The 11,863-nt window shown below is 42.5% G+C and overlaps 1 protein-coding gene across 1 annotated transcript in view; it reads left to right on the top strand.

Moving 5' to 3' along the window:
* The first annotated feature begins 919 nt into the window (after nt 1-919).
* Nucleotides 920-11,863, top strand: part of AGXT2 (alanine--glyoxylate aminotransferase 2) — a 48,368-nt gene continuing 37,424 nt past the window's right edge. Inside the window, exon 1 of the mRNA XM_063087788.1 lies at nt 920-1,007. Coding sequence (XP_062943858.1) covers nt 920-1,007 — 88 coding nt within the window. The remainder of the gene's footprint in view (nt 1,008-11,863) is intronic.

Genomic DNA, 11,863 nt, shown 5'->3' with positions numbered 1-11,863 from the left:
TTAATCTTGGAGCACCCACTACCTGACTCCCTAGTTGAAATTGCCTTTGTCACTGTCCCCCTTAGGCACTGCGATGCAAAGCACAGTGACGCAAAGCACAGTCACTTCCATTCTGAAGCAGTTGGAAACTGAAAGAGATGTGCTCATAGAAACCTGTTTGGATCTTACAGGGCTCTGAGTGAGGGAAAAGAAAAAAAGACACATATTACACATATTTACATAAAAATGCATTCGTCCCAAATAATACACATTTTACAAAAATATGTGTCAACAAAAGCATATATATTAAACACACTAAAGAGTTGCTGATGGGGATTGGAGGTGGGGGAGGCAGGAGTGATACATGAGAATTTAAGACATTGACAATACAATAAAAATAAAGCACACTAACTCCTCAGCTCTCAACCCCTGGCCTGGCTCAGGCACCTCAGGGTGTCCACAGCTGTGCAGAGCCTTGCCTAGCTTTGAATACCCCCTTCCCCACTGTTCCCTCTTCTCTTTCTCTAAGAATCCCCAAACCAATCTTTTATTCATTTCATGCATATGATCCTTCTCACTCTCTTACTTACATCCCTCCTTCCCCCACAGCCATCACCGCCCTCCTGCAGACAGACGTGCACCCTATAAGACCCTGATAGAATACAAAACTGACAAAACTATACAAGTGGCCTCTCCTCCCCTCCCCTCTCTTCCCTCCTCCTGCCTAATTCCCCTTCCTTTCTCTCCCCCTTAATGCACTGTGGCAAGCTCTGGGAGGCTCTGGGACTTGCCTGAAGCCCTTGGCAGTAACCAGTCCAGATTCCCCTTCTACAGCCTCCTCCCCCTCCTGATCTCAAAGTCCAGCCAGTCGGTGATTGGAGTCCATGTGATTAGAGCTCATCCTCCAGCTTCCATGGGGGTTGCTTCCTGACTGGGAAAGATGACTCTAGCCTGGAGACATTTGCCGAGAGCCCTGCACCTGGAGACCTCCTCTCCCAGGATCCCCAAGACGCATCCTTCCTTGAGCCGTGAGTGGAAACAGTGGGGCGTGGTCAGCAGAGGGTCAGTGAGAGGGGAAGACCTGAGCTCTGCAGCCTGTTGCCTGCGATTCTGCAATGCTAGACCTGGAAGGGGCCTGAGAGATGGCATGTAACACAGTGGTTCCCACCCTTTCTTATCCAGTGCCCCCTTTTCATAGCCAATATTTAGTAATGCCCCCTTTTGTCCTGAAATAGAATTCGTGGGTAAGAAAACCTGACTATACACAATTTCAAAATAAAAACAGGATGAAGTCTCAGCTATAATACAATGAAAAAGTCAAAGGAAAGCAATTCAAAATAAAGTATTCAATTCAATATATAGATGCCCAGGGATGACTACTTTAAAAAACATAAAGCATCCTCATGAATTTCCACCTTGCCCCTAGGAGGTGGGACCACCTCTCCATAACTAATAAGGACAGTCAGAGAAGTGCAGTGATCGGCCCAGAGTCATCTAGGCCCAAATCCTAGACCCTCCCTTTCCACTCAGACTCTCCTCTCTGCAGTAGGACTGGAGATGTGAAGACAGCTAAGGTAGCTGGACTGTGGTACCGTCAAGAACAACATCCTGTGCGTGAGTGGTTTTCACGTGGATCTTGTTTCAATAGAACCCCAGCCTCCTTCCAATCCTATTTGAATTTCTCTTTTCCCTCTGTCATGGGTTTTTTGCCACAACATCACATCTTCTCAGAAGGAGACAGAATTATACCCAAGGTCTTATGCTCAGTAAGGAGGAAACTATGCTGGAAAGTAGAGGTTGTCGACAAAGCAAAAGAAAATGCCCCTAGACTGGCCCCTCCCCTTTCCCACCCCAACCTCTGAGGGTTGTGGAGCTGGCCTGATGGTGATAGCACGTGACTTAGAATGGCAGGTGTAGCTTGGCACCTAGAGATCGTGTCTACTCACTGGGGACTCCTTGACATAGATCCAGCAAGGAAACTGGAGGAGAAGGAATCTTACACAACCATGCCCCATAGACACAAATGCCACACTCTTCCCCAGCCTTTCAAAACCTTTAGGGCCTTTACCTGTACTTTCTTACCCACTATACCCAGCCATATGCCTGCTTGTGTTTGCTCATCCAAGTACACGCTCATAGAACACAGTCTTCCTGAGCACCTGCTATGTGCAAAATGTACATTCAGTCAAAGTACTTGGTCATTTATTATGCAACAGTGCTACAGACATAGCCACAGTAAACAAGACAAGGCCCCTGCCCATGTGCATTCCAGGGGGAGAAGGAATCATAAACAGATAAATAAGTAAATATGTTTTAAAACATACATCCAGTAGAGATATATACTATGAATAAAACTAAACCGGGGTAAGGGAGATTTAGGAAAACAAAATAGGGGGAGGGAGAGAGAGGTGCTGTGTTCACCATGTTTTAAATATTGTCAGGTATGCAAAAAAATAATAATAAGTCACAATCCTACATATTTACTGTATGATATCAGTATGCATAAAACATTCAGCCTTACCTATCTTGGATCTGCCAAATCACTTTGGGCTAAATATCTATGCAAAGTCTTAGAAGCAATTTGTTTTCAGTAGAAAAGAGTAGAGAAAATAATCTCAGTGGTGCTTTCTTTCTTTCTTTTTTTAACTTTATTTTATTTTGTTATTATACAATGTGGTTGATTATTGTGGCCAATTACCAAAACCTCCCTCCCTCCTCCATCTCCCCCCTCCCTTGCAACAATGCCCTTTCTGTTTGCTTGTCCTATCAACTTCAAGGAATTGTAATTGTGTCTTCTTCCCCCCCACCACCATTGCTTGTGTATTTATTTATTTATTTTTAGCTCCCACAAATAAGTGAGAACATTTGATACTTCTCTTTCTGTGCCTGACTCGTTTCACTTAATATAATTCTCTCAAGGTCCATCCATGTCATTGCAAATGGCAGTATTTCATTCTTTTTTATAGCAGAGTAGTATTCCATTGTGTAGATATACCACATTTTCCATATCCACTCATCTGATGATGGACATTTGGGCTGGTTCCAACTCTTAGCTATTGTAAAGAGTGCTGCAATGTACATTGGAGAACAGGTATACCTTCGACTTGATGATTTCCATTCCTCTGGGTATATTCCCAGCAGTGGGATAGCTGGGTCATATGGTAGATCTATCTGCAATTGTTTGAGGAACCTCCATACCATTTTCCATAGAGGCTGCACCATTTTTCAGTCCCACCAACAACGTATGAGAGTTCCTTTTTCTCCACAACCTCGCCAGCATTTATCATTCACGGTCTTTTGGATATTAGCCATCCGAACTGGGATGAGATGGTATCTCGGTGTAGTTTTGATTTGCATTTCCCAGATGCTGAGTGATGTTGAGCATTTTTTCATATGTCTGTGGGCCATTCACATATCTTCCTTTGAGAAATAGCTATTTAGCTCTTTTGCCCATTTTTTAATTGGGTTACTTGTTTTTTTTCCTGTAAAGTTGTTTCAGTTCCTTGTATATTCTGGATATTAATCCTTTGTCAGATGTATATTTGCAAATATTTTTACCACTCTGTTGGCAGTCTTTTAACTCTGTTAATTGTTTCCTTTGCTGTGCAGAAGCTTTTTAGTTTGATATAATCACATTTGTTTATTTTTCCTTTGGTTGCCCGTGCTTTTGGGGTCATATTCATGAAGTCTGTGTCCAGTCCTACTTCCTGAAGTGTTTCTCCTATGTTTTCTTTAAGAATTTTTATTGTTTCAGGGTGTATATTTAATTCTTTAATCTATCCGAGTTGATTTTGGTATATGGTGAGAGGTATGGGTCTAGTTTCATTATCCTGCATATTGATATCCAGTTATCCCAGCACCGTTTGCTGAAAAGGCAGTCTCTTCCCTAGTGTATAGGCTTGGTGCCTGTGTCAAAGATCAGATGGCTGTAGGTGTGTGGGTTGATTTCTGGATTCTCTATTCTATTCCATTGATCATTGTGTCTGTTTTTATACCAGTACCATGCTGTTTTGGTTATTATAGCTTTGTAGTATAGTTTAAATTCAGGTAGTGTTATGCCTCCAGCTTTATTTTTTTTGCTCAGAATTGCTTTGGCTATGCATGGTCTTTTGTTATTCCATATAAATGTCTGGATAGTTTTTTTCCATTTATGAGAAAAATGTCATTGGAATTTTGATGGGGATTGCATTGAATTTGTATATCACTTTGGATAGTATGGACATTTTCACTATGTTGATTCTTCCAATCCAAGAGCATGGGATATCTTTCCATCTTCTTGCATCCCCTTTAATTTCTCTCAGCAGTGGTTTGTAGTTCTCATTATAGAGATTTTTCACATCCTTGGTTAACTCAGTTCCTAAGTATTTTATTTTTTTGGTGTCTATTGTAAATGGGCAAGCTTTCTTGATTTCTCTTTCTACATGTTCACTATTGGAGAATAGAAATGCTACTGATTATTGTGTGTTGATTTTGTATCCTGGTACTTTGCTGAAATCATTTATCAACTCTAAGAGTTCTTTTTGTAGAGGCTTTAGGCTGTTCGATATATAGGATTATGTCAACTGCAAACAGGGACAGTTTGACTTCATCTTTTCCAATCTGGATGCCCTTTATTTCCTTCTCTTCTCTGATTGCTCTGGCTAGTACTTCCAATACTATGTTGAATAGGAGTGGTGAGAGTGGGCATCCTTGTCTGGTTCTTGTTCCTAAAGGAAAAGCTTTCAGCTTTTCCCCATTCAGGATGATATTGGCAGTGGGTTTATCATATATGGCTTTAATTATGTTGATACTTTCCATCTATACCTACCTAACTTATAGAGGGTCTTTGTCATGAATGAATGTTGAATTTTATCAAATGCTTTTTCAGCATCTATAGAGATGACCATATGATCCTTGTGTTTGATTTTATTAATATGGTGTATCACATTTATTGATTTGCATATGTTGAACCAACCTTGCATCCTTGGAATGAATCCCACTTGATCGTGGTGAATAGTTTTACGTATGTGTTGCTGTATCCTGTTAGCTGGTATTTTATTGAGGATTTTTGCATCTATATTCATCAAGGATATTGGCCTGTAGTTTTCTTTTTTAGTTGTATCTTTACCTGGTTTTGGTATCAGGATGATGTTTGCTTCATAAAATGAATTTGGGAGATTTGCCTCTGTTTCAATCTTTTGGAATAGTTTGTAAAGAATTGGTGTCAATTCCTCTTTGAATGTTTGGTAAAATTCTGCTGTGAATCCATCTGGTCCTGGGCTTTTCTTTGTTGGGAGACTTCTGATAACAGCTTCGATCTCCTTTATTGTTATTGGTCTGTTCAGATTTTCTACATCGTCTTGGCTCAGTTTTGGGAGATTGCGTGTGTCGAGAAATTTATCCATTTCCTCCAGATTTTCAAAATTGTTGGCATATAGTTGTTTATAGTAGTCTTGAATGATTCCTTGTATTTCAGATGTATCAGTTGTAATATCACCTTTTTCATTTTTAATTTGTGTTATTTGGATCTTCTCTCTTCTTTTTTTAGTTAGCCATCCTAATGGTTTATGAATTTTATTAATCTTTTCAAAAAACCAGCTTTTTGATTCATTGATTTTTTGTATCATTTTGGGGGTTCAATTTCATTAAGTTCTGCTTTGATCTTAATGATTTCTTTCTGACTGCTAACTTTGGGTTTGGGTTGTTCTTATTTTTGTAGTTCTTTAAGGTGAACAGTTAGGTTGTTCACTTGCCATCTTTCCATTCTTCCGAAGTAAGCATTTAATGCGATAAATTTCCCCCTTATTATTCCTTTTGCAGTATCCCACAGGTTTTGGTATGATGTATCATTATTTTCTTTAGTTTCAATAAATTTTTTGAGTTTCTGTTTCATTTCTTCTTGGACCCATATGTCATTAAGTAGAATGCTGTTTAATTTCCATGTGTTTGTATAGTTTCCAGAATTTCATTTGTTATTGATTTCTAATTTTAATCAATTGTGGTCTGAAAAAATACATGTGATAATTCCAATTTTTTTGAATTTGTTGAGACTTGATTTGTGACCTAATATGTGATCTATCCTGGAGAATGATCCATGTGCTGATGAAAAGAATGAATATTTTGAGGTTGTTGGATGGAATGTTCTGTAGATATCTGCCAAGTCCAATTGGTCTAGAATGTTGTTTAGGTCTTGTGTTTCTCTGCTGATTCTTTGCCTAGATGAACTGTCCAATATTGACAGTGGGGTGATCAGGTCCCCTGCTATTATGATATTAGTGTCTATTTCCTTCTTTAGGTCTAAAAGAGTTTGTTTTATAAATCTGACTGCTCCGACATTGGGTGCTTATATATTTATGATTGTTATGTCTTCTTGATGGATCAATCCTTTTATCATTATATAGTGGCCCTAATTATCTCTTGTTGTGGTTTTTAGTTTAAAGTCTATTTTGTCAGATATAAGAATAACTACTCCAGCTTGTTTTTCATTTCTGTTTGCTTGGTAAATCTTTTTCCATCCTTTCACTCTTAGTCTATGTGAGTCTTTATGGGTGAGGTACATCTCTTGAAGGCAGCATATAGTTGGGTCCTCCTTTTTAATCCAGTCAGCCAGTCTGTGTCTTTTGATTGGGGAATTTAATCCTTTTACAGTAAGAATTGTTATTGAAAAGTGTTCATTTACTATTCGCATTTTATTGATTTTTGTTTGGCTGTCTTAAGTGTCTTTTGTTCTTTTCTTTCTGATTTACTGTTTGTTTTCTGTATTTGTTGGTTCCATGAGTTGTAGATAACTTTTTTTGTTGTTTTCTCTTCATTGTTGCCATTTTTATTTTACTAATGGGTTCTGATTTTTCTTGGGTTTTTATGGCAGTGGTAGTTATTTTTCAGGTACCAAACCCAGTACTCCCTTGAGAATTTCTTGTAAGGGTGGTCATGTGGTAGTGAATTTCTGGAGTTTATGTTTGTATGAGAAACATACTATTTGCCCTTCATATTGGAAGGATAGCCTTGCAGGGTAGAGTATTCTTGGCTGGCAATCTCTGTCTTTTAGCATTTTGAATATATCATCCCATTCCTTTTTGGCTTTTAGGGTTTGTGATGAAAAGTCTGATGTTAGTCTGATTGGGGCTCCCTTATAGGTGATTTGACTCTTCTCTCTTGCAGCTTTTAAGATTCTCTCTTTGTCTTTGAGTTTTGCCAATTTGACTATAACATGTCTTGGAGAAGACCTTTTTGGGTTGATTACATTTGCGGGTTTTTGAGCTTCCTGAATCTGAAGATATGTATCTTTTCCTATACCTGGGAAGATTTCTGCCACTATTTTGTTGAATATGTTGTCAATGCAATCTCCTTTTTCCTCCCCTTCTGGAATACCCATGACTTGGATATTTGAGCACTTAAGGTTGTCTGATATCTCTCTTTGATTTTCTTCAATGTTTTCAATTCTTTTTTTTTTTTTTTTGTCTGCCTGTGTTATTTCAAACAGCCTGTCTTCAAAGTCAGAAGTTCTCTCTTCTACTTCTGCAAGTCTGCTGGTTAAACTCTGTTGTGTTTTTTATTTCAATGAGTGAATTCTTCAGCTCAGCAAGCTCTGCTACATTCTTTTTCAGGGCATTGATTTCCTTGTACATTTCTTCTTTCAGGTCCTGTGTACTTTTCCTCGTTTCATCATGTTGTCTAGCTGAGTTTTCTTCTATCTCATTTAGTTTCCTTAGAATTATCACTCGACATTCCTTGTCAGACATTGCAAGGGCTTCTTGATCTATAGGATCTAGATCTTGAAAGTTATAACCCTTTGGTGGTGTACTTTCTTGATTTTTCATACTTCTGGTATCTTTCCTTTGATATTTAGTCATGGTGGCAGGGGATTTCACAGTCCAGTGGTTAGACACTATTCTATTGTCTGGCAAGCATGCTGCTGGGGCTTCCAATTTGGTATGGCTGCCTCAGTGTCTGCTCAGTTGGCCACTAGTGCCTTGGGTGTATGGTCATCTCAGGTCTTGGGCCTCTCCAGGGAGGTGCCTCTCTGGTCAGCATGTACTCAGCTGGGCTGGGGATGGAGTCAGGCGGTGGTGGCAAGGCCTACTTCCTGGGTCATGCACCAGCACCACAGGGCGTGTGGTCTCTGTGGATCTTCCACTTCTCCGGCTGGGCACCTCCCTGATCTGCATGCACTCAGCAGGCTGGGGATGGAGTCAGGCGTCAGCAGCAAGGACTACCTACTGGGTCACACGTCAGCATCGCAGAACATGTGGTCTCTGTGGATTTTCCACTTCTCAGGCTGGACGCCTCCCTGATCTGCACGTACTCGGCCAGGCTTGGGATGGAGTTGGGTGACGGCAGCGAGGCCTACCTGCTCGGTCACACACCAGCACTGCAGAGCACATGGTCTCTGAGGATCTTCTGCTTCTCCAGCTGGATTGCCTCCCTGATCCACGTGCACTCCTTTCTTTCTTCTAATTAGCTAATTGATGGATTTGGGACATGACTGGTACCTTTGTGCACACAATGAGCACAAAATAGCCACCAGCCCCGTCTTCCACTCCAGCACCAAGCCCCTCCCCACTTCCCTTTACGAAAAGCCTCCTGACTTAAACAGAAAGCCCTTTTGCTTCCATGCACTATATAAGCTCTACCACCTCCACACCTGGTGCTGTCCCCCATTTTTCAGGGCAGCCCTGGGCTGTCCTCCATTTTGAGTACAGCCTGGCAGATTTCTTTCTTTAATAAAGCTTGAATGGTACCTGGCATCTTGGCTCACTTTCTTTCAGTAATAATTGTGAAATTTATAAAATTTCCAGGTAAGCAGGTGAAAGAAAGTGAGCCAAGATACTGGGTTCCATTCAAGCTTTATTAAAGGAAGAGAATCTACTGGGCTGCACTGAAAGTGGCAGGGGGCAGCTTGGGGCTGCATTCAAAATAGAAGACAGCAGCTCACCTTGGGCAGTGGGAGCTTATATTGGTATGTTGGCACCAAGAACCGGGTGATGTAATTCTGGGGTGGGGATTGAGTTAGGTCATGGGGATGGAGAGTTCTGTGCATGCAGAAACGCCAAAAGTTTCATTTTTTCCGAAACCATGAGGCTTCTTGTAAGAATGGGGGAGGGGCGGGGAGGAGGTGGACGGTGCCATTTTGAATTTGGGCTTGTCTAAAATGGCACTGGTTATGTTGCAGATCTATTATTCCTGCCTTTTAAGTATAGGAAAAAGGGGGAAAGGGTGGAGGTCTCATTCTTCTGAAGCTACTTCTGCTGGAGATGGGCAAAGATATGGAAAAAATTAAAGATTTATGTTGGCGAGTAAAACAATTAGGTGGCAGGGTACTGGTTTCATGTGGGGAGGCTGTATTCCTCCAGGGTAGGGTCACTGATTCTGAGGGGCTGATATTCTCCATGTCGGGACAATTCGGCAACCTTTGGTTAGTGAAAGCCTGTAGAGAAGCAGCAAAAGAGACAGGGACCAAAAAGTAGGCTGAGTCCCAGCACAGTTAGGGGTCCTAGCATGGACATAAGCCAGGGTACCCGAGGGTTCAGTGAAATGGTTTAGGTTGTTTTGGATCACCCCAGACTCATTTACATAATCACAGCATTCCTCCCCCAAGAAGAGGCAGGTGTCTTCCTTCTCGGCTGTAAGGAAGTCAAGGGCCTGACGGTTCTGTAAAGCGACTGTTGGGAGTGAGGTGACCTGTCGCTGGAGGGATGAGATGCTGTCTATACTTAGTTTTTCTGAGAGTTTTTGATAGAATTGAGAGTCAGTAGCAAGGTCCACTATGCCAGTTCCAATAGCAGGAAGGACCCCTGCCCCAATTAAAAGGTACAATTAGGACCCTACAAGAGCGAGGGGCACTTCCTCAGGGGAGGGGCCAAAGTTAGTTCCAGTCCCGTCTCCATCTCTCCATCTGTCTGGACAGTGATGTCAGGGACAAGCCAAATGAATATGCAAGAAATCGCGTTAGGGGGCAGGCAACAGGATAACATAGTTTTAAAAAGGAAATATATTCTGGTTTTAGGGCACGGATGAGGAGGGGGTAAGTGCATGGTAGCGTTTGGTGTTAGGCAGAGTGTGGGCAGGCCCCGCATAACGCTGACAGTCCCCACTGAGGTGAGATTAGAGGAAAGTGAAGAGATGTTTGTGGAAACATTGCGGGCTGCATCAACAGGGAGGGGGGTGACCACAAAAAGTTTCTCATGAAGTGGGAGACAGATGAGTAGCTTGGGGACCAGTCTGATTCATTGAGGACTGTGTCGTCCCTGCGGACCTGGAACCTCCATGCTCCAGGTAAGGGGGAGCATTGAGATAGGAGGAAAAACACAGGAAGGATGCAAAGGGTTAGGGAGCCAAAGGAATTTAAAGGGCACATTGCCACAATGACATTGCCAAGGAGCATCCTACCGATAGGATATAAAGGAGGCCAGGAGAAACCTTCCTATAATGTTACAGTCTTTGGGGCAGCTGCTGCCAATCCTGTAGCAAGTAAAGTTCAGGGATGAGGGGTGTCATATATTTATCATGTCCCATGATGGCAAACCCACAATAGCAGGTTGGGACCAGTCTTAGAGTAGCTCTTACGTGAAGGATGTGAAATGGGTCTGAAGAGTGAGAGGATAAGCCAGGGTAATCACCGGGGGAATCTTTTGGGATTGGGGGAAGAGCAGAGGTCCTGGAGATTTTCAGTTTTGTGGGTCCTAAAATGGACAAAGTGTGAGGAGATGTCGGGTTGGGGGTTGAGCAGAGGGATCCCTCTAGCTTGATGTTCACAGATTTTGGGGGTAAAGTCTCAGGTGCTAGTTTTACCAAGGATAAGTGATACCAAGGGGCCTTTCCTAGTACTTTTACTGCCATGGGGGTGGTGAGAAGTACTATATAAGGCCCTTCCCAACATGGTGAGAGGGGCTTTGGGATTCAGGTTTTAATATCCACTTGCTGTCCCGGGCTCAGTTTAAAGTCTGAGGGGGTGGTGAGCAAAGGATGAGGTAATAGAAGATTGGCCTGTTCCCTAAGAAGATCCCTAATGAGTGAAAGAGTAGGGAGATACTGGCATAAAGGAGATGAGATGGAAGGCAGAGGTGTGAAAGTGAAAGGCCTACCGTACATAAGTTCGAAGGGGCTCAGGCCAGTCGATTTGTGGGGGGCAGCTCGTAGGCAAGTGAGTGACTGGTGGGGAGGCCAAAATGAGGGATGATTTCTGAGGTGAGAGCATGCATTACTGCTGTAGCATCCTCTGAAGCACAGGGAAAAGCCTCAATCCAACCTGAAAAGATATCTACTAGGGTTAGAAGACAGCGTGTCCTTTTGTGAGGAGAGTAATATAAGGGCTGAAGAAGGCATAGTAGGGGTTCATAGCCTATATGAACTGAATTATGGAAATCTACAAGGATTTGCTCAGTTTGTTTCTTTTTCCTTTTTTTTTTTTTTTTTTTTTTTTTGTGACCGGTAAGGGGATCACAACCCTTGGCTTGGTGTCATCCACACCGCGCTCAGCCAGTGAGCGCACCAGCCATCCCTATATAGGATCCAAACCCGCGGTGCAAGCGCCGCTGCACTCCCAGCACCGCACTCTCCCAAGTGAGCCATGGGGTCGGCCCAGGATTTGCTCAGTTTGTGTGGTAGGGAGGACATAGTGACTGGAGAGAGTATACCAGTTGTCCTTTCTCTGTGCCCCCAACTGTTGGGTGTGTATTGGGGTGAGGGCATGGGAGCCATGAGAAGGATCTGAGCAGGAGAGGAAGAGTAGGGGCCTGGTGGTTGAGCAGCCTGTTTTGTAATTAGATCCACCAGTTTGTTTCCCTAGGCTATGGGGTCACTGGAGGTTTGGTGTCCTCTACAGTGTATAACCCCAACTTCCTTTGGGAGTTGTGCAGCCTCGAGAAGTATCTTGACAAGATGTCAGTTTTTTATGGGCCCTCCC

The sequence above is a fragment of the Cynocephalus volans genome, chromosome 2 (genome assembly GCF_027409185.1).
Source record: "Cynocephalus volans isolate mCynVol1 chromosome 2, mCynVol1.pri, whole genome shotgun sequence".
Classification (NCBI taxonomy): Eukaryota; Metazoa; Chordata; class Mammalia; order Dermoptera; family Cynocephalidae; genus Cynocephalus; species Cynocephalus volans.
This window is presented reverse-complemented; position numbering and strand designations above follow the sequence as displayed.